The 24042-nt window shown below is 42.1% G+C and overlaps 1 protein-coding gene across 5 annotated transcripts in view; it reads left to right on the top strand.

The window, feature by feature from the left end:
* Positions 1-24042, top strand: part of LOC144680656 (testis development-related protein) — a 96289-nt gene that overhangs the window by 59578 nt on the left and 12669 nt on the right. For all 5 annotated transcript variants that reach the window (XM_078541883.1, XM_078541884.1, XM_078541885.1 and 2 more), the window contains one exon: positions 6835-6929. In XM_078541883.1, coding sequence (XP_078398009.1) covers positions 6835-6929 — 95 coding nt within the window. The remainder of the gene's footprint in view (positions 1-6834; positions 6930-24042) is intronic.

Below are 24042 nucleotides of genomic sequence, written 5' to 3'. Positions count from 1 at the left end.
AATTCAGGCATGCAGTGCTCATCCAGTAATGGAAACCCTCCAGCTTATGTCAACAGACGAGTGAAATAGCAAGCAGTGTTTTTTTTTAAACACTCCAGACATTTTTTCAAAGATTTAAACAGCAACGCTTCTAAATTCCTTGACCGCTCCCTTTGGCAGATACTTTTTGAGAGGTCCTTTTGACAAGTGCTTCTGACAATGAGTTTATGTCCTTTGTGTACACACTTATGCCTTCCAAAGTCCACACTGTCTCCCTGAAAGGGCACCTTACTTCCCCCAAAGGTATCTAGGAACTGATGCAAAGGTACATTACCTCTCCAAAGGACTATCCAAATGAATATATCTGCTTTCACCTGGTCTAATCTGCATACTTTGGGTTTCAGACTCCTGGCCTACCAAAATTCCACTTCAGTGGAGGCAGCTGATGATTAGAATACCCAGCTGTCTCCATAAAACATGCCGCGCCCCCCCCCCCCCCCCCCCCCCCCCCCCCCCCCACAATCACTTGCGAAAATGAGAAGAGCAATGTTCAGATACAGGACTTAGGATTTTCGGCTATTTTCGCCACAATAGTGAGCCTCTTCATCATGGCAAAATCTGGGTCAAACTGGTCGATTTTTCCATTGACTTCTTTTAATGGGAGGAAAATCATAGAATTGTTAGAGCATAGAAGAAGGCAATTCAGCCCATTGTGTCCATGCTGGCTCTCCTGAAAAGCAATTCACGTACTGCCACTCCCCTGCCACCATCTCATATCTCTACACATTTCTCCTATTTCAGATATTTAGAAAATCTAGAAAGATTTACAGCACAGAAGGAGGCCACTCTGTCCATAGTGTCTGTGCTGGCTGAAAACGTAGCCTCATCCCATTTTCCAGCACTTGGTCCATAACCTGGAGGTTACGTGACTTCAGGTGCATATCCAGACACCTTTTAAATGAATTGAGGGTTTCTACCTCTGTTACCCTTTCAGGAAGTGCGTTCCAGACCCTTACCATGCTCTGCATGAAAAAATCTTTCCTCATCTTCTCTCTAATTCTTCTATCAAACACTTTAAATCTGTGATCCCTAGTCACTGACTTCTAAGGGAAGTAGGTCCTTCCTACCTTCCTATCCAATCTATCCACGCCCCTCACAACCTTATACATCTCGATCAAATCTCCCCTCAGCCTCCTCTGTTCCGTGGAAAACAACCCCAGCCTATCCAAACTTTCCTCATAGCTGCAATTTTCCAGTATTGGCAGCATCCTTGAAAAACTCAACAGGTCTGACAGAATCTGTGGAGAGAGAAACAGAGTTAACGTTTTGAGTCCATATGACTCTTCAGAGCTAAAGAGAAGTAGAAATGTGGTGAAATTTATACTCTTTAAGGTGGGGGAAGTAGGTGAAACTGGATAGAAGGTCAGCGATAGGTGGGGGCTAAGGGATTGACAAAGATGACATGGACACAAGAAATCGACATACTACACATAGTGTGTCCTTGTGTGCATGACATCTTTGTCAATCCCTCCTTAGCTCCCACCTATCGCTGGCCTTCTATCCAGATTCACTTGTACCACTCCGCCCCGCACTTCCCCTTAAACAGTATAAATTTCATCACACTTCTACTTTAGTCATATGCCCTCGAAATGTCACCTCTGTTTCTCTCTCCACAGATGCAGTCAGACCTGCTTGAGTCTTTCCAGCATTTTCTGTTTTTATTTCAGATTTCCAGCATCTGCAGTGTTTTGCTTTTATAGCAGTACTCGAGTTGTGGCCTAACTAGTGTTTTATGTAGCTTTGGCATAACCTCCCTACTCGTATATTCTATTGGGCAGCTGATCTGATGCTGTCAGTGGGGTTGGGCTAAAATTAATCCTCTGATTTTTTTAAAACCTAAATTAGTATGCTGGAATTGATGGGGAAGTTATTATACACGATATCTCTACAGTGTTGTATTAAATAATGGTTAGGTTTAGATACTGCAGGTTATCCTGTGTATATGTTTATGTTATGTTGTGCTTGAGGATGCTGGCAGCAAAAGAATTTTAACTCCTCCCATCTGGCAGGAACCAGTAGAGTAGGCAGTAAGGACAAAGGCAGCAGATGCTTGGGAAAATGACCACCTCCGATTCCCCTCCAAGTCTCTCGCTGTTGTGACTTGGAACTTTACCTTGCTACGGTGAAGGAACAGCGATTTAAAAATCCTGGGACTCCCTCCATAACAGCACTGAGTGGACTTACACCAGACCCAGAGCAAAAAAACAGTAAAAACGGAAATAAGAATACTGGTTTTTGTATACCTCAAAGCAGAATACCAGTAAAAATTGGGAAATGAGTCTAGACTGCAGCAGTATAAGAAGGCAGCTCACTGCCATCTTATCAGTGTATTAGGGATGGTTTGCCAGTGACACTCACATTCCAGAATGATTTTTAAAAAAAACTGCTTTGTCCTTGATCTATAGCAATTTTAAAATGCCTGAAGTATGGAGTGTTTTCCGGGGATACAGTTGATATATTGTTTTATATTGTTCAATTTTGGAAATCTAAGTCCTATTACACAAAGACACCAGTACCATTGTAACCAGGAAGTCAATGAGGAATTCACAGCAAGGGCCTGGTCAAACTCCTGAAGTTGGATTAAAACCTTCCCTCATGGGGCCAGGAAGAGCAGGAGTTTGTGGAGGCTGCAAAATGAGTTTCGGCATCCCCGACTTCTCCTTATTCGCCCCACCCAACTGCCGCCTTTCACATACTGCTGGCCACTCCAGAACTACACTTGCCATAGCCTGTGATCGCTGTTTGCCTGACTTCCGCCACATTCCCAGCCATCCTGGTCGAAGTCAGCCAGTGACATGTTAATGAGGCCCAACCATTGAATTTGGCTGGACCTCCCACTGCTGCTACTGGATGGGCTGCTCATCACCAGGCTGCTTTCCTGCTTAGGAGTTCAAATTCCAACCTTAATCTCAGCTGCAGTCTCATGGAGAGTTGCCAGCTAGAGGTGAGGCACTTCACCAGAGGGAAAGCAACAAAAAGGACATGGCTGGTGGGTGGGAGGCTGAAATACAACAATCAGAGCCTTGTCTGATTGTGATGTTTTTTTCTCTTCCCTCTCACTCAGGTTCTTGGTTTTCTGTAGTAATGACCTTCACTGTCTCCCACCTTTGTCCTTCATCGCCCAAATCCAGCTCCACAATCAATAGACTTTGGCCATCTTATTAACAGAAATATTTACAGGCTGCTGCAGCTAATGTGACTTCATAGTTACAAAGCTGCTGCAGTATTATTTAACTGAGATGTTAAGAATGATTGATAGAAAAGTCACTAAAATCGATACAAATATTTTATTTTGTATCAACTGAGCTGCATTAAACTTGAGTTAAGTTCTAAGCTCCATACAAATGTTTGTTTTAATTTAATAATGCATGGTGATTTAAGACAAAATTATGGGATTAGTTCAGAGCCAATCATTTCGAACATTTCGAACCACATTAAAAAGATGGTTAAGAATGTGCTACAAGGCATTAATACAGTGAAGGTTCAATTCATGTCACAAGTGCGAAGAATAAAACTGAAGTTATTTATAAAATAATTCAACACAGAAGTGGAACATGGCTTTCAAGACGCCAAAAGCAACATTTATTTTACCTGATTTATTTTATCATGTTATCTGTTATGGCTACTAAGACTTTTTTTCTGTGTCTCTGTTGCAGCAGAAAGAGGGAGGTTGGATGTTTGTAATTTACGTTCAAGCTTTATGAAAGGGGTTTTAAACAAAGATAATGGCCCAGATTTTGCAGTAGAAATCATTGGGACAAACAGCGCTCGCTGTTGTTTACATGGAAATTGGACAACTTCCCACAACCATACAGGCACAGTTAAATGTGGAAATAAGGGAGTTTCTGTCCATATTGCCCTGCTTTTCCAACAGCTGGGAGCTGATGATATCTCACCATCTGACTTGCCATTCGACGCTTTGAGTGGTATGAAGTTGATCATAAACTCTCTGAAAATGAGGAGTTTGCCCTTCCCTTCCTTGACCTCTCTGTCTCAATTTCTGGTGATAGACTGTCCACCAATATCCATTACAAGCCTACCGACTCCCACAGCTACCTCGACTACAACTCCTCACACCCCGCTTCCTGTAAGGACTCCATCTCATTCTCTCAGTTCCTTCGCCTCCGTCGCATCTGTTCTGATGATGCCACTTTCAAAAACAGTTCCTCTGACATGTCCTCCTTTTTCCTTAACCTAGGTTTTCCACCCACAGTGGTTGACAGGGCCCTCAACCGTGTCCGGCCCATCTCCCGCGCATCTGCCCTCACGCCTTCTCCTCCCTCCCAGAAACATGATAGGGTCCCCCTTGTCCTCACTTATCACCCCACCAGCCTCCGCATTCAAAGGATCATCCTCCGCCATTTCCGCCAACTCCAGCATGATGCCACCACCAAACACATCTTCCCTTCACCCCCCCGGCAGCATTCCGTAGGGATCGTTCCCTCCGTGACACCCTGGTCCACTCCTCCATCACCCCCTACTCCTCGACCCCCTCCCACGGCACCTTCCCATGCAACCGCAGAAGATGCAACACCTGCCCCTTCACTTCCTCTCTCCTCACCGTCCAAGGGCCCAAACACTCCTTTCAAGTGAAGCAGCATTTCACTTGCACTTCCCTCAACTTAGTTTACTGCATTCGTTGCTCCCAATGCGGTTTCCTCTACATTGGAGAGACCAAACACAGACTGGGCGACCGCTGTGCAGAACACCTTCGGTCTGTCCACAAGCATGACCCAGACCTCCATGTCACTTGCCATTTCAACACTCCACCCTGCTCTCATGCCCACATGTCTGTCCTTGGCCTGCTGCATTGTTCCAGTGAAGCTCAATGCAAACTGGAAGAACAGCACCTCATCTTCCGACTTGGCACTTAACAGCCTTCCGGACTGAATATTGAGTTCAACAATTTTAGATCATGAACTCTCTCCTCCGTCCCCACCCCCTTTCCATTTCTTCCCCCTCTTTGTTTTTTCCAATAATTTATATAGATTTTTCTTTTCCCACCTATTTCCATTATTTTTAAATGTATTTCCACCCATTGTTTTATCTCTACCTTTTAGCCTTTTTAGTATTCCTTCACCCCACCCCACCCCCACTAGGGCTATCTGTACCTTGTTTGTCCTGCTTTCCTACCCTTAATTAGCACATTCCTTTAGATAATATCACCACCTTCAACACCTCTTTGACCTTTTGTCTGTGACATCTTTTGGTAATCTCCACCTATTACTGGCTTCTTGTCCCATCAACCCCCTCCCCTTAAACCAGCTTATATTTCACCCCTTTCCTATTTTTACTCTGTTCTGTTGAAGGGTAATGAGGACTCAAAACGTCAACTGTCCTCTTCTCCAACAATGCTGCCAGACCTGCTGAGTTTTCCAGGTATTTCTGTTTCTGTTTTTGTTTTGGTATTCAATGTCGGATATCAAGTGGGAAGAGGTATTTGCGGGGTTTGGACCCCCTTATTATGAGATTGAACAAATTGATTGTAGGATTAGTAATATATATTTAGTAATATAAACCAAACTTCCTGGAAAGTTGGGGTTTGCCCATTGCAGTGCTAGTACCTGTGTACAGTGTGATAAATTTTAATTACTACCAACAAGTGCTTTGGTCTTGAAAATTAACTTTTGCAAGTGTAGAATCTAATTCCTTCTGATTTTAATTATTCTTGGGGATGTTAAAAAAAACACAACTTTTTTTTGTCTTGTATCTCTTTTGCTCCAACCTTTCTTTCCCTCTCTTTATTTCATGGTCTGCAGCTCCCTTGACATTTAATTCACTATTCTAACTTGCATTTCCTGGTTCAGGCTCTCACTGTGCCCATTTAGCAATTCTTCAGTCTGTTTCACTAAGGAGATATGGTTGCTCGCTGGAGTCAGAAGGTCCCATTCAATGTTATTTTGGTGAAAGGATGAAAGTAGGGACTATGCCTGTTGAAAGAACGGATTTAACATGCAATTTTCAGACTAATTGACTATTGTGATTTAAACATGCCTACAGGCTTTGAAGCTGACAACTGTAGGTTTAGCACTCTAGCTGATTTAACACAACTTTCTTAGAGCAGTATATGCATCTTGTGGAATGCTCTGCTGACTGACACTTGGTGGCAAGTCTCAGGATGGATCAGGGACCATATGAGAGGTTGTGCAAGTTCTTGGATGGTATATTGGAGGGGTGGTCCAGGGGAGGAGGGATGTCCTGTACCTGGAATTAGGGGAAGGGGTCCATTTCACCCCCTCTGGCACCTTGTAGTGTGGGTGCTGCTCTATTCGGCCTCCACTGCCCCCCCCCCCCCCCCGCCGTCTGTCCGTCCTGTGGAGTAAGGGGATCCCCTAGTAAGATAAGAACATAAGAGAAGAAATAGGAGCAGGAGTAGAATGGATATTTGCTAAGCCACTTCAGAGGGTATTATGAGTTAACATTTTGTGCGAAAGTGGTCCAGACAAGATAGGGGTGTTAGGCTCTCTTCCCTGAAGGCTATTCAGCCAAAATTCAACTCCACTTGTGCATACTAAAATGGTTCTATGGATACCATTGAAAAGCAGGAACTCTGAAATATTTTGTTTTCCTGCCTAAGCCATCAATTCCAACATCTTCACTGTTGCTCCTGCTGGAATCGGATAACTCAGCCTAGAGCAAGAGTCAACACTGAGACCATTCTGATCTGTATGACTGTTTCACACTAGACAATGCATTTATCAACAGAGCCATCAAGGGAGTCCAGATATAATTTCTGTCATTATACATTTTTAATACTAATTTTTGCTACATTAATAAACTCTTCCCTTGATTTAGGTTCAGGGAGCAAGTCTAAAAGGTTGGAAAGAAGTAACCTCGCTTTTCAATAAAGATGATGAGCACAAACTGCTGACTGACAGTGAACCTAAATGGTGAGTAGCATCACTATTTCACATGGGGATAAAATCTGTGCTGCAAGTTATTATGGTACTCTGAATAGCTATTTTAATTCTTCTAACTAAACTATTACTGATAAATCTGAAGAAATTGATACAATAAAGGGGTAATGGAACTGTGATATATATGGAGAGTAACAGTGTGAAACAAGCTGTAAAGGGTGAGAGATGGTAAGAATTGATGCTAGAAAGGGGAACATAGTGATTGTGTCTGCAAGTAGGGTCTTTTTACTTCATAATGTTGCAAGTATTTTCTGTATTTAAATTGGGAGGTGAAACTTGCTCCATTGTTCAAAGGTGTTTGCTGTTGTTGTTTTCAGCTGTATCTCACAAGCTATGAAAAGCTGGTAGTCAGACCCTGCATCTATGAAACTTCACAGCTTGGGATGTGGGGAGACCCAAGGGGAATGGGAGCAGCAACAGGCCTTTGATCCTTAAATTAATGTTCCTCCTGTATATATAGGTCCAAGCCTGCTCACCCAACCCTTGAAACTAGTGGTGGCAACTACAACCACATTGGACTTCACCAAACCTGAACATTCTGCATATAAATAATTCCAACTATACTCATCTCTGTCAGCCTCCAAATTACTGCTCACTGACGACACCTAGAATTCAAACATATTGACTGTAGATAAAGCTAGTCACATTGAACTCTCTCACCTTGCCCTGAAGCCTCCTGATAATAGATGTTAAACACATACAACTATTGTGCCCTCCTCACCCGATCAAACCTGCTGACAATTGATGACATTGATCACACTGACTTTTTCCTCTACCATAATGATAATCAATACGCTGAACTCCACCCAAACTTCAAACTAATATCAATACATGATGCAAATCTACCTTGCATCTAGTAACAATGGATATAACTGTACTAATACCTTCCAATACCCTAAAATTTATTGCTAACAAACTTTAATCATGGTGAATCTGCTCCCACACAACTTTTATAATTGCTAATAAATAGACCCAATCATGCTGAAGTCCCAAATTTTGAACTTGCCATTTCATATCCTATTTTTAATACACAAGGTTAGATAGTGAATGTCATGACTATTTCAAAACTTTATACAGCTTTCTTCGTGACTGAAACAGATTGTAGCTACTATTTTAACCCAGATCTTTGTTATTTGCAGCTTTCATATACACCTGCCGATTAAACTGCAAGTTGCTTGACATGCTACCAATACCAATTCCTTGGTACAAAGATCACAGTTTTCTAGCATGAGACTTAACACTATTTGAAAATTATTTAACCAGAATGTAACAGGTCCCACAAGTGTTCACAGAATTATATTTGGAGATACTCCATCCCATGCTGCTGATCGTAAATCTTTTTCTCTATATTTGTACTACAGAAGTAAATGTAATCTGATGAGTTTTCCACCTTGGTGACAATTTCCAGTACTCCTTACAGTGCCAAACTTTAGTCCTAAAATGGTAATGTTCTTACACTCCAGGAGGAGAAGCCTTTTGTCATTGATTAACATAAGCATCCAATCCATTACATTTTTTAAGCAAGTTGTTCTGAACTTTAATAAAACATTGGAGTCCAGAAATTCCAGTGATGGGGCAGAACTCCTCTCGTTCCCCCAACCATTTGGTTTTGTCGTGAATCATTCTGAAACCCTGGAAATGGGGTAATTTTAAATATCAGGATTTTGGAGTGACTCCTTTCCATCTAGTCTGGGCGAAGATGTTAATGGGTGCAGTTTGTTCTTGTGATGCTCCTCATTGCTTAGGCTTTATAGTCAAACAGCAGTCGATCTCTCTTGGATCTATTTGAATTTGAATACCCCATTGTCAGACCCATTGCATCAGCCACAGTTTGCAATAAGTGAACATATGATGAGGCTGCTATTGAAACCGGGATTGTTACTGACCACTAGAGGTATCTTAAACAACACTTCACTTCACATAAACAAAAATACCTGGAAAAACTCAGCAGGTCTGGCAGCATCTGTGGAAAGGAGCACAGTTAACGTTTCGAGTCTGCATGACTCTTCAACAGAACTGAATTCACAGAAAACAGTTCTGTTGAAGAGTCATGCGGACTCGAAACGTTAACTGTGCTCCTTTCCACAGATGTTGCCAGACCTGCTGAGTTTTTCCAGGTATTTTTGTTTTTGTTTTAGATGTCCAGCATCTGCAGTTTTTTGCTTTTACTTCACTTCACATGCCTGGGCTGATCAAGAGGCATGTCGTAATAGAAATCTGTCGGATCTCCAAGACTGTAGTAGTCCCCGCCCAGAAAGCCAAAAGTAGAACAAACAGAAGCAGGGAAGGCACCACCAATTGTTAAGGGCAAAGTGAGACTGAGGATCAGTGGCAAGATGGCTCTGTGGAAATACTTTTACAAGTAGCAAGAGTAATACAGCAGGCTTTCATGGCAAAATACCACCCATCCAGTGCATTGACTATCCTCTCCATGTGTCTAATATGGCCAGTACATCTTCACCAATGGCCTTAGCACTAACTCAGATGCAATAATCAACTAATACCTTATTCTACATTGTCAGAAGGAAACTGTTTGGGTGCAGCTGAATTTAAAGTATGACCAAATGTTGTTTCCTAAAACTGAAAGATGTATGTTGTTGGTGTTCTTCCCCACACCCCCTTGCCTTTGGTGACATTGCTTTATATTTTGCATTGATATAGCACCTTTCACAACTTCAGTACACCCCAAAGGGCTCTACCACCAACAAAGTACTTTTGAAGTGTAGTCACTATAGTAATTTTTGTACTCTGCACTGGGACAGCACCCCAGTTTTTCACTAAGTGTCATGGGATCCATGCCCCAAGGGGACAGACAGGGCCTACGTTTAATATCTTCTACGAAATATGGCACCTCTGATAGTACAGCACTGCCTTGGTGTTGCACTAAATTGTCATCTAGGATTATATAATGAGACATGAACACGCAGCCATCTGACTTGAGGGGCAGTGCTATGATTGATCCAAAGCGACATGTGCAAGCCCTTTATAGCAGCAGTATTATATTCCTGAGAGAGAGAGTTAGAACCTAAGAACCAGGAGTAAGTAATTCAGCCCCTCGAGCCTGCCCCGCCATTCATTACGATCATGGCTGAACTCATTTCGGCCTCAACTCCAATTTCCCGTCCTCTTCCCCCTAACCTTTCAACCCATTACTAATTAAAAATCTGTCTATCTCCTCCAATTTATTCAGCGTCCCAGCATCCACTGCACTCTAAGGTAGTGAATTCCACAGATTCACGACCCTTTGAGAAAAGTAATTCCTCCTCATCTCTGATTTAAATCTACCACCCCTTAGCCTAAAACTATGGCCTCTCATTCTAGAATGCTCCACAAGGGGAAACATCCGCTCCACGTCCACTTTGTCTATCCCTTTTAGCATTTATATACCTCAATTAGATCTCCTCTCATCCTTCTAAACACTAGCGAGTATAGGCCTAAACTGCTCAATCTCTCCTCATAAGATAAGACCCGCATCTCTGGAATCAGTCTAGTGAACCTCCTCTGAACTGCCTTCAGTGCAACTACATCCTTCCTCAAGTAAGAGGACCAAAACTCTGCACAGTACTCCAGGTGCGGTCTCACCAATGCCTTGTACAGTTGCAACAACACTTTCCTATTTTTATACTCTATTCCTTTAGCAATAAATGCCAAAATTCCATTTGCCTTCCTTATTACCTGCTGTACCTGTATACGAGCTTTCAGCGATTCATGCACGAGGACACCCAGATCCCTCTGCACTGAAGCATTCTGAAGTTTCTCTCCATTTAAATAATAAGTTGCCTTTTTATTCTTCTGACCAAAATGGATAACCTCACACTTACCCACATTAAACTCCATCTGCCAAATTTTGGTCCATTCACCTAACCTGTCCATATCCATTTGTAAATTTCTTATTTCTTCATTACAACTTACTTTCCCACCTATTTTGGTGTCATCTGCAAATTTAGCTATAGTACCTTCTATCCCTGAATCCAAGTCATTAATGTAGATTGTAAATAGTTGGGGCCCAAGGACCGAACCCTGTGGCACCCGACTAGTTGCAGCTTGCCATCCAGGAAAAAGACCTGTTTATCCCGACTCTCTGCTTTCTGTTGGTTAGCCAATACTCAATCCAAGCTAATATATTACTCCTAACTCTGTGAGATCTTATCCACTGAACTTAGGGCTTTTGCCACAAGAGGCTCTGTTACAGGTGTTCCTGGAGTTGCAACATGCTTCATGGTAAATTCTAATTCTAAGTTTCATATGAGGCTGCATACACGTACTATTGGACTCCTCCACAACCACCGTTACATCTTGCCAAGCACATTCTCCAATGAGTGTGCCTAACATTTTACAAGGTCTGGTGGTAACTGGAGGAATCCACTAGTCACATTGTTATTCCTCAACTGCAGCTACACCATGAAGCATCTGCTAACATGCATGGCATCCTTTGCCCAGCCCCCAGTGACCAGTCCTGTGCCCAGCCTGAGTAGCTGTGTAGGTGTATATTGCCAGTGTCCAGGGTGCACAGGATTCCTAAACAGTCCAGTCCTTGTCTGTATATCTTCCTTTTTATGAGCAGCATCTAAAAATATAGTTATTCTGTTCGTTTTCCAATCTCGCCCCTTTAGGAGTAAACCTTGCTGGGGTGGCCGGGTTTCTTGGGCAGCAGCCGAACCTGTAGGTGGGCAGGACCCCACCCTGAGCTATGGTGACCCATCCCAGCAGCTTGTTGAGCTCCTCGTTGTTGCAGATGGTGAAGCTGCTGGTGGCGGGGGATGATGCGGGTTGTCTTGTTGTCCTGGGCTGTGTTGCCGGCCAGCTCGAGGATCTTGGTCGTCAGGTACTCGAGGACGGATGCCAGGTAGACGGGGGCTCCGGCCCCAACATGCTCGGCATAGCGACCCTTGCGCAGCAGCCGGTGGATTTGGCCGACGGGGAACTGGGGACCAGCTCTGGGGGAGCGAGTCTTGACCTTGGCACGCCCTTTGCCTCCGGTTTTACCATGACCAGACATCTTTCTTCCCACAGAACAATCTTCTCTGACTGACAGCCGGAGTTGTTGGATAGTCACTACCAGTTTTCATCTTGACAATCAAGCAGCTCCTTTTAAATAATAGCTGCAATATTTTAAGGTTGACAGCTGCACACTATTTTCCATTTAATTCTGTCCCAGCTGATTGCAAGTTCCTGTCAGGCTGGTACCTCATTGTCAATACATTGAGGCTGGTTTCAGGAAATTACCCAAGATTGTCCAAGTACTATTTTGGGAGGTCCAGAACAGTAACGTTTATACTAATATTTATTTGTGTAATTACACAGTTTGTGTAATAAACTTAAATAATGCCTAACATGTTGATGGCCAACAGAATTAATTGGCATGTTTCACACAGCTCATTTACACTGCAGAATATTGAGTCACTTGGGTAGTTTTTCCAGTTCCTACACTTGATATTTAGATTGCCTGGATGCATTGCATAGAGGGAAATTGTCGGGGGAGGACTAGTTTACCCCTCTGTACTGATTCCTGGTGATCCTTAAAGCCTAGGCACAGGAAGAGGAAAACTTTGCCAGTGAAACTACCCTGTTTTCAGGGGGAAAAAGTGCTGGACCAGTGAGGGGAAAAAAAGTTTCCTCACAATTTCACACTTCTGTCCCAGACACCTTTCAGCTTAGATTGGACTTTCAGGAGTTAGCATTCCGATGTGCTCTTAAACCTGTTTTGTTTCAGAAGTATTAATGGTGGTTGAACTACTGCCACTAGAGCTAAGCCCAGACCCTGTCTATATCGATGCAGAGCAGATAGTCCTCAGGTATGTGCCCCTCTGTAACCAGGCAGAAATGAGCTGTGTGTGAAGTTTTTGAAAGTTTGCTTTTCATCAGTCACAATTATAAGCCCTGAAATTGGAGGGGAGGTGGGGTGGGGGGGTAATTTTAGCTTAATTTGTTGGGTGGGAAGCCCTTGGCATTGGGTAGAGCACTTGTTTTATACCTGTCCAATAGTGCTTTCCATTGACCTTTAGAGGAGCTTCTTAATCAGACCCTGGAGGATATCACCAAACACTGACCCCATAGGAAATTTGCAAGCAACCCATAAGGTATTCATCCTGTTGTACCGCAAGCTTTGGCCTGGATATACAACTTGGATATTGATATTTAACTTTTTTGCCACTAACCTCTGAAATAACAGTGAAGTGTGAAATCAAATGGGATGTGGAACCAGTGATGCTCCATGTCCAGGTAGCTTCCTGATGAGCAGGTTAGGTTGAAATCCCCAGAACAAGTCTCTGCTGCTAATGAGTAGTGTCTGACACAGCCCATTGTGCCAGATTCCCAATTTTCTCGCCATTGAGTTATTTTCCCCTTGGGGCTATATTGCAGCCTGCACAAAGCTGAAGTGTTGTAAGGCAACCTCCTTAAAATGGCCTTATAGTATTATAAAATGGTTACAACACAGAAGGAGGCCATTTAGCCCATCAAGCCCATGCCGATTTTCTATAAGAGCAATTTAGCTTGTCCCACTCTTCGTCCCTTCTCCCGTTGCCCTGCAATTATATTTTCCCTTCAGGTGCTTATCCAGTTCCTTTTTGAAAGACCAAATTCTCTGCCACACTCTCGGGCAGTGCATCCCAGATTGTAACCACTTGATGCATCTAAAAGTTTTTCTTCATGTTGCCTTTAGTCACTTTAAATCTGTGCCCTTTTTTTTTTCTTGACTCTTCTGTCAATGGAAACAATTTCAATCTACTGTCAAAATTGAGGAATTTAGACAATGCTATGAAATCTCCTCCTTCTTCTTCTCTTAAGGTGAACAATCCCAGCTTCTCCCACCTATGTATGTAACTTAAGCTCCTCATACCTGGAATCATTCTTGTAAATCTTTTCTGCACCCTCTCTAAAGCCTTCACATCATTCCTAAAGTGCCGTGCCCAGAATTGGATACACAACTGTTTGGTGGCCGAAACCAGTGTTTTATGAAGGTTCGCCAAAACTTATTTGCCAAATCTGGCGACTTAATGTCGCCAGACACAATGGCTTTGCATCAATGCAAAGCCAAAGCTAACTTTAGTTGATGCAGAAACAAAAACACAAAATGCTGGAAAAACTCAGCAGGTCTCACAGTACCTGTGGAGAGAAAGACAGAGTTAACGTTTCAAGTCAGTGTGACTCTTCAGAGCTCTGAAGAAGAGTCACACGGACTCGAAACGTTAACTGTCTTTCTCTCCACAGATGCTGTCAGACCTGAGTTTTTCCAGCGTTTTTTGTTTTAGTTTCAGATTTCCAGCATCTGCAGTATTTTGCCTTTATTGTAGTTGATGCAGAATGTATTATATAACTGGCCTATAATGGTCATGTTCACTGTCTGGAGTGTCCTTAACATCAAAAGGATCAAATACTTTACAACAATGGTTTCTTCTGATTAAATCACATGACATGGCTAACAGCAGGCCATCATATCTATTCACCTTCTGGTTAGAAATTTCCTTTTCTGCTTTAATTATGACCAATGCTGAAGTAACTTCGGGAAACAGTTCTGGAGTTGCATTTAAGGTTTGAACATTGACAAACCTTAAATGCAACTCCAACGCTCCTCTGTATAAGTTAGTTATCAAGTCTGATGTTCTGCAATATTATGATTTATGAAGCTGCTTTTGTAATAAATTTTTTAAAAAAAACTTTTTTGTTAAAAAGTGCTTCAGGACCTTTGTTTCAGGCGTGGAGCTTGAGTAGAAAATCCTTGTGTAATTGTGTAAGAATATAATTATTGTCTGATAAAATGAAATGTTCTTAAAAATAGGCTGATGGTAAGTTCTCCATGTCACTAGCATGCAGTTATATTGTCACTTTTGCGTTGATGTAAAATGGCCTTGGATGAGCATCGATTTAAAAGTGACAATATAATTTGGGAGCTCAGTGCTGGTTGACTGCTGAGTACAATGAATTCAAGTGATGTTCGACCATTTCAAACAGTCATCTCATCAGCAGCACCATAACTTCAACCTGATAGAAGGCCACATTTAACGGAGGGGAGCTTCCAATGCTTTGTTTGGAATCTTTTCAATATTCTAAGAGCTGCTCAGTTTTCTCCTAGTATTGAACATTCTCTGCCTGGGCAGACTGCATGTGTATAGGCACTCAGACAGAATTTTTTGGTGGTGGAGGCACAGTCAGAAATGCAACTCTGCTCTGGGAGCTTTACATTGCACTCTGCAGATACTAGTGTGAAATCAGTAGCTTGAGTACTATTTCAGTGCTAAAACTCTTGAGGTTCTCCCAATTATGTACATGATGCACCTTGTAGATACAGACTTTCTTGTCCAAAGAAATGTTAGGTTGTTACTTTAACATTATTCCTATTAACATACCGCATTAGCATGCAGTGCTAGTGTAGTGGATAATTCTGTTAAGGAGCCACTTGAGTTCCTGTTCTATACACGTATAGAGAGTGCAAGTAATCTTCCCTGGCCCTGGTGTGGAGCTCCTTGTAGTGTGCTGCTGAAAGTATAATAGGAAAATGATTTGACCTTTGTGCTGCACTGAACTTGGTGTTGTCACCAACATCAACCTTGACAATTACAGCAGCATGCAAAGTAAATAAGACCACCCAATTGAGGAAGTGATTTTCGCTCTGACTCTGCTGCCTTTAGGAATACAGAGCAGCAACAGAAATGGAGCCTTAGGTGGAGTGAATAGCTCAGACCAGTGAATGTTCCTGATTTTCACTGGCATTGAAGTGCATTTAAACAGGAAGGCTTTGTATTAATTTAAGTCTATAGCTCTGCTGAGATCAAAACTGTTCAGGCTGCTGATAAAACGCTGCAAGTGACTATATAGCGCCTTTCATGACAGCCAGATGTCTCAAAGTACTTTTCAAGCAGTGCTTTTTTTTTTTTGAAGAGTCATCACTGTTGTAATATAGGAAACACGGAAGCCAATTTGTGCACGGTCAACACCCACAAACAGCAGTGTGATAATGACTAGATAATTGGTTTTATAATTGTTGTTTGATAACTGATGGCTAGTACACCAAGGATAACTCCCCTTCTCCTCTTTTTCAACATTAGTGCCATGGAATCATTTACATCCACCAAAAAGGGCAGATGGGGCCTAGGTATAACCTCTCATTTAAAGGACAGCACCTCCAACAGTGCAGCACTCCCTCAGTATTGCACTGGGAGCATCAGCTTAGATTTTGGCACTTGGGTCATGGAGCACCATTTGAATCCACAACCTTCTGACTCAGGCAAGCATCCTCCTCTGTAACCAAGGGTCTCTGTAGGTAGGGTAGTGTTTTTGGTCAGCTCGCCCAAATCTGTGGCAGTTCTGGTGGCTGGAGTTGTGGACTGCTGTGATTGGATATTGTAAGTGAGCAGTTCAGCTCTTCTCATGACAGTTAATTGCTGCCAGCAGAACCAATGGAGAGGATGGAAGCAGGCGGATGAGAAGAGGCAGAGCATTTTAAATATTGAAGCAGTAATCAATCAACAGTGCAACATGGGACTCTTGATTAACTACCAATTTCCTTCATCTACTAAAAAGCAGGATGTCACCTTCATTATGGTGAATAATTAATTGAAATTCCATTGTATTTGTGCTTTCAGTGGTACGGCATTGAACCTGGATTTATTTCAAATTAATCAAATGAGCCCTTTTCAGTGGAGATCAGTTAAATCCAGATATATATTGATTGTTGATCTTGGAGCTGTAATAATCTCTCCAGGCTTGCCCTCTTGTTAGTTGAATTTCCTGAGCATTGAAGCAGATGGAGTGTGTGTGCACATAATGCCTTGTTCTCTCGTATTCTACCTCAAGGCTTGATGAGGCCTGATCTGTATAGTGCTCTTACAAAAGCAAAAATTCAGAAGAGCGGGTAGAAATTTTTGAAAAGCCTTTGTTTATTAGTGCAAGTACAGTTCAACAGCCCTGTCATTTGGAAGTTGTTTCTTCTATGTATAGCTTTACAGATGCTTGTGATTTAATCTCTCATCTGCTCAGTTGCCTTTAATTCCTACTTTATGCTGGATCATTCACTGCCTGTCTGATGCAGGCTAAGTAATTACTCCATTGCCCTTTTAACAAAGACCAGATATAGTTTTTAGCATCACCTTCTGCATCATTGAACTGTTGCCTTATGTTGTTTGTATTTCCAGTTTTTATCTTGGTAGTAAAGATATCAAAACAATAATACACGTTCAAAAAAAAAACTCTATAATAATTTCAGCATTGAGTTTTGATTGTGCCATTTTAGAAGTTAATTCCAAATACAGGTCGAGTATCCTTTATCCGAAACCCTTGAGGGTGATTGTATTTCAGATTTTCGGATACCGCATATAGGCCTAGGCCTACTTGCATTACAATGGCTGAAGCCTAGGTTAGCTGTAGTCTAAAGTAAATAAAATGGCTAGAAAAGTAAATGTACCCCTGAATATAATGAATACAGGGTATCTGTAAGTTTCCGCCCATGGTGCCATCTGCGATCCTGCTTGTAGGAGAGAGTTTGCGAGGTGAATAGTGCAGACAACTAGAATTCCTGTGCTAAAGGTTGGGTGTGGTTGGTGAGGTTCACGTCGGCTCTGGTCAGAGACTTCTCATTGATGATGTTTAAAAAGAAATGTGGTTTTTGGATGTGTTCAGTTTTCGGATTTATGGATAAATGATACTCTGTACCTGTATGGGTTTGTTGTATTCTGGTTGGCAGGAATATCAATAATGACAGCGTATGTGGAGAAAGAATCACCTTGCCAATGCTTTTCCTTACCTGTGCCTAGTTCCATATAACACTTGGGTCTATGGGATAAAGTTTGCTAATTAAGTTGCTGTTGCTGAAGTCCTTTAAATTATGTGGGATCATGAAAAGGAACAAGTCAACAGACCATCCAAAATCCTGACTGCCCAGTTCAAGACCAACCCTCAGCACCTGTACCTGGCATTATTCCTGTAACAGCACAGACAACTCCATTAATATAAATTGTATCAATAGTAAGTTTGTTTCTCTATATACCCCTATTCTAGTGTGTGCATTTGTTTGTTTTGCTTCCAGTTGTCTTCCCTCATCTGAGGTTGCGAACTTACAATGGGGTACAGCTTTGTGTGCTCCATCACCTTTGATACCTTGCCCCAGTGGTCATCCTTCAGAAGTGAGCCTGAATGATGATAATTGAATGGCTAAAGTATTGTCGAGGTCAGTCCATCCTCGAGCAAAGCTCGCATGCAGACTTTCTAGCAGTTACTGCTTTTGTTGCAGGAGCAAGAATCCTAAGTGATGTCTTTCAACAACCCTTGCTAGGCCAGGACTCAGAAATTTTCACACCACTACTGCATTGTGGCTGCCTAGAGATCAGGGATCAAATCCATATCTTCCTGGCCAATATTGACGGTCATTGGTCATTTGTCAAAAGAATCTTTTTTTTAAAAATTTGTTTGAACTTCTTGTGGATCCATCAGTGATTCATCCAGCCATGTGGTTTGAATGACATAACCAGTACGCTACACACACAGGCAGTGTCCCCTAGTTTGGACGGCATCTCTTTCTTTGTGCTCACTCAGCTTATTGTTATTGGCTCAGGAAAACTGAATGTAATGTGTATTATTGTCCTGCTCATAGTATGCTCGCCTCGTGATCATGCACATTTAGCTTTATAATGCTTTGGCTCACCACAGTTAAAACATAGCTTTTGACAAGCTGTTCTAGTGTTTGCTGTACCTGTTCGACCATCTTGTTTCAGATTTACTTTCAGATTCAGTTCTCTTCAGTTCTTTGTATAACCTGTAAAGCACAAAATTTGGTCATGTACAAAGTAATGTCTGAAGCTAAACAGTTAAATCTCTGAAATAATGTTTATTCTTGTTTCCAGTAAGGCTTGACACTTAATCATTTCTTACAAAGATTGTCGCTTTGTTTTTTTAAGGCTGTGCCAAAAGTTGGCTGTTCTTGTACTGGACCCTTTCTTACTGTTGTTAATAACTCCTGTTTCTAAAATAACTCATTGACTTCTTCCGTGACTCAGTAATTAGATACAGTAAGTCCTTGCTTAACATTGTTGTTGTGTTCCTGAAAAGTGCAACTTGAATTTAAACAACATTAAACGAAGCAGATTTTCCCATTACAACCAATGTAAAAACTGGAGTGAAATTCTATAGGACCTCTTGCATCAGAAAAAAATATTAAAATATTGTACCGTGTAACTTACATTACTTTTTTGTAAATAAAATAACTTGTAAAGTAAAACTAATTTTAAAATATAAAAGAAATATACTAACTATGACTTGCTGCATCGTCAACCTGCCGACCCTCTAGCCTCAATTGCTCCCCGCCGATTGTGCTCGCTGAACCTCCCATTTACCCCACATCCTGCTCACTGATCCTTCTGCTCACTGACTCTTCCACTCACCACCGATTGTGCTCGTCAAACCTTCCACTCCCACCTCTACTTGCCACTACCTTCTCCCGAATTCTCGTTGTGAACGAGGCCTGCGGCAAGAGGCAGGAAGAGCAGCTTTGGATTGCAGAGGTGAGCCACACGCTGGAGGGTCGGTGAGAGAGAGGATCAGTGACTGGGAGAGGCTGCTCCAAAATGGCTCCTATGTCAGACCTGGTGTGAAACATTAAAACTAAAGCCCTGAGGCCAAGTGTGAATATCGGCTCCATTAACTGATTAACATTAAAGTGGAATCACTTAAAAAGGGAAACTTAAAACAGGGACTTGCTGTACACCATGTAGTGTGATAATGAGCCAAACAGTGCTGAAGACTGTTTCCAAATCTGGACTGTCTGAAGGTGGCTGTGATTCCAGCCAGGATCACAGTAGGAGTACTGAGGAAACTGTCTGTGTACTCCTGATAGGGCTTGGATGTAAGCTGTTAAAGTTGCCAAGTGCCTATTTTTTAGGAGTGAATTTAGGCTGACTACTGCCTTTAGAACAGTGCCCAAACATTCAGAAAGTGCGAAAATTAAAGACAAAAGGAAATTGCTGACTAAGAAGGTGGGAAAAGGCTTCTAATTTCTCCAAAGGTGTTGGTGTAAAGTCGAAGTTGGCATTGCTGAAGTGTTGCTCATTTTATTTTGCAAGACAGTTTCCAGTTGCGTGTGAAGTTTCTCAAAAAGTGATAGCATGGTAATTATGAACAGCACAATGGTCAATTGAATTTTGCACCAGGAGTATATTGGTGCAGTGTTGCCTTTTGAAAACAAATACCCAACATGTCGTGAAGTATAAAGACACTGCTGACTACAATAGAGTTGTGCCGTATCGAACCAGAGAACAGTTACGGTGCAGAAAGAGGCCATTCAGCCTGTCGTGTCTGCACCAGCCAAAAAGACAAAAAAGAAACTAGCCGCTCATCTTAATCCCACTTTTCAGCACCTGGTCCATAGCCTTACAGGTTACAGCTCTTCTGATGCAGATCCAGGTACCTTTTTAAATGAGTTGAGCATTTCAGCCTCAGCCATCAACTTAGGCAGTGAATTCCAGATGCCCACTGCCCTCTGGGTGAAAAAGTGTTTCCTTATGTTCCCTCTAATCCTTCTACCAGTCACCTTAAATCTATGCCCCTGGTAATTTACCCCTCACCTCTCACCTAGGGGAAAACGAGTCTTTCCTGCCTACCGTATCTATGCCCCTCATAATTTTGTACACCTCAAATAGATCACCCCTTAGCTTCAGCTTGAAGCAGAATTACTACCATGCTCCAGCACAGTCACAGCAGATGTAGGATTATAATTAATCAGACCTGAGAGATCCAAAAGCAACACTTCCATGTGCGTAGCCCAGTCGGGGTATGCTGATAGGTAGTCCTGTAAAGGCCTTTTGCATCGGTGTGTTGTCCTATGTGCAGAGCTATTGATGAACAGAACAAATTTCAATCATAAGACCACCATAAGTATACAAGAAATGGCTATAGAAGAGCTTGCACACATTTGTAACAAGAGTTTATGGAGACCACCAGAGGTGAAACATTCAATTAGTACTTCATGGTTCCCAACACATTAAGCCATCTGTTTAGACAGAGGATGAACACACCCAATCCAATATTGTCAATCCCTCGTGATATTTCATTTAATCCCTTTTTCCCTCTGACATAAGCTATTGTCCAAGCCACAAACAAAAGCTCCTCTTCACCTAATACTTGTTGACATGCTATCAAATATTTATTCCCTATACAATTGTTTTGCTTGTGATGCCTTGAAGTTGTCCAGCACTGCCCTTTTTCTGACATGGTGTGTATTTTTTGAATACCAGTTTTTTAACAGACCTCTACAGTGGCTGAAGTATGTATATGCCAGTTGAAGGTCATTATCATATTTTGAGATTTCAGATCTTGCTGTCTTGGGAACACCTTGACATTACGTTTAGTTTATAACACTAGTATTTTTAACATATGTAGCTTAATTCTCAAAGCTGTTTGGTAGTACAGAACTTGAGTATTGCTGAGAAGAGATGTTCAAGCTTTTTGTCTTGCACTCAAGACACTTAGCAAGAATACCAATATAAGAGGTAAACAATTTATACTGTATGAGAAGAGTGCTGATTGGTTGGCAAGTGGCCTCTACCAATCAGCACTCTTCTCATAGTGTAAATTATTGTTTTCCCCTTACTGGTATTCTTGAAATGTCCTGATGAGTGCAAGACTAAAAGCTTCGATATGTCGTTTTTTTTTTTACACTTGCTAAAACGTTAAAAGTCACAGCAAAACAGGGCTGGAAAGGCATAGATTTTCAGATGGTTGTCCGAACCCTCGAAATGTGAAAGATAGTTTGACTTTTCTGGAATAGTTCACACCCATTGCTGCTGTGACTACTCTTTTTTCTCATTTGAACTCAGCAGGAGTTATTGGTGATTAAGCTGGTGAACTCACCTCTTTGGGATGGTTGACTAAAAGCTGATACTGGAGTCTCAGTCATGGAAACAATGGCTGAAATCTTCTTTACTTGGAAAACTCAGGAGGCATCGGGACAGTTTCCTAGTTCCAATCTTGCTGGTGTCTGACATTTGCTCCCTGGCGTGATCTTAAAGTGGCCAATTAACAGGCTGCCTCCAGGAGGATGATAGATTCGGGATGGCGGCTGGATTCCAGAGTTGGGAGATGCATTCAACATGTGACCTATGGATATGGGTGCCAGCTGCCTTTGCAGTGTGGATGCTGCTGAGGGGTCATTAGCAGGAATAGCAATGGCCTAGTGCAGGTGCCTTCAAAAGGAAGAGAGCAGCTGCTATTGCAGCAATTAGTGGAGACATGAATCTCCATAAGCTGGCTACAATGGCATGCCTTCTGGGAATGCATGAGAATTAAGAAATACAGCTAGCAAATGATTAGAAGGCCTCAATTGTTTTTCAGCTTAGTGCTCCTGAAGTGAAACCACCTCCAATGCACTGCTGAGTTCCTAACGTAGCTAGGGGGCAGTGTGGGTGTTGGCTGGGAGCTTGCCATCCTCTGAAAATGGCTGTTAATTATGATCTTGACTCTCTTAATTGGCTGCCTGCCTCGCAAGGTTGGGTGGACAATACCCCTCACAGCCTGCCCCTGGGAAATTTACCTGGTGCTAGGAACATGTTGGGAAGCTGACCTAACACACACCGCATTCTAAATTTCCACATGCCCACGAGCCCCTTTCCTTCAACCTCCATAGCTGCCTTCACAAGGCTGGCAAAATTCCTGTCAATGTGTGGCATGTCTAGTCGGCCAACAAAAAGATATGAGCAGGATTAAAAACAGTGGAGGAGAGTTAGAAAATTAACTTTGAAGTTTAGCAAGATGACCCTGTGAAGTCAGGTAACATAGGCTCATTATTTTTATATTATTACACAGACAGGATTTACAGATGGAAATAAGTAAAATTGGTCATTATTGTCATTCTGTACACTTGTCTTACTATAAATCAGCTTAACAGTTTATAACCAAGCCTCGCCTTGTGGCAGCTCAGCTGCACATGCAACAGAAATAAGTACCCAGTTTAGATCGGCATTGCTAGATGCCAAAATAACGCTATCATGCAAGTCAGTATTGAACAATGTGAGTTAGCTGCCATAAAAGTAAAAGTCAGATTGATTCAAGGGGTGAATGATGCCACTTTACCTCTGAAGATATCTGCAGCAGACCTGAATATATAATCATCTTCTGTTTCCCTCCTTTTGAGGTGGGTCTTTTGAAGGCCCAGTTATTAGCTTTGTCATATCCACCATTACAGGAGCTGCCTGGCTTGGCACAATTTCTAGCACATGTACAGTCAGTGGAGGCGGAGCAGGGGTGTGGAGCTCTGTGGAAAGGCACTGCTTTCATTGAACACAAGACACCCAGCAATCATAGATGTAAAGAATGCTTATTTGCAGACTGCCAGGTGAGAATATCATTGAATATGTCTGAGGTTCAATTTTGAGGAGCAAGCCTCATTGTACAAGCTATTCTCTGTAGTGTGTGTTTGCAGCAGATCTTATCTATCCACACCTGGATGAGGCCCTGCTGTAGTTCACTGACATAGTCAGATACTCGATAGTTGGATTTTTTGATCAATTATCAAACATTTCATTTATAACTCATTTTGATGAAAAGGTGAAAACAGGTGATGTGCAAGGAAGATATATTTGTTTGAAGGTCTAGTTTTAGTGTGCAGTTTTGGTTCCAATTGCTTAAAACCATAATTTGAGTTTGCCTTGTGTTAAGTCAGACACCCAAGGTTTAGCACTCAATTAGATACAATTTTCATGGAGCAGTTTATGTAACCTCCACTCACCCCTTCCCTTCCTGGAAGACTAAAGATATGGAGTGTGAAGGCTGAAGTGCAGTGGCCTATTTCAGGATGGCTGAGTGACCAAGTGAAACGGTGCACAGGTTCTAAGACATGGCACTAGAGGTCTTGGAGGTTGAGGAGGGATATCCACAATGGAAAAGGAGTCCACCTTACCTTCCTGTTCCTCCATGTCCCTCTTCTTGTGTTCAATTATTCTGTGTTTGACTGAGAGTCTTTACTCACTGTGCATGATTAGTTAAGCCTGGATGTGGACTTGGTGAAAAGTAAACAAAACTGCAAAAGTTGCTGTAAGCTGGAGCTGTAAGCATGGAACAGACATTTCAAAGCACTGAATAAAACCTGCTACACACACAAACT

The sequence above is a fragment of the Cetorhinus maximus genome, chromosome 5 (assembly GCF_964194155.1).
Source record: "Cetorhinus maximus chromosome 5, sCetMax3.hap1.1, whole genome shotgun sequence".
Lineage (NCBI taxonomy): Eukaryota > Metazoa > Chordata > Chondrichthyes > Lamniformes > Cetorhinidae > Cetorhinus > Cetorhinus maximus.
The sequence above is the reverse complement of the archived record's forward strand: the minus strand, read 5'-3'. Positions and strand labels throughout refer to the sequence as shown.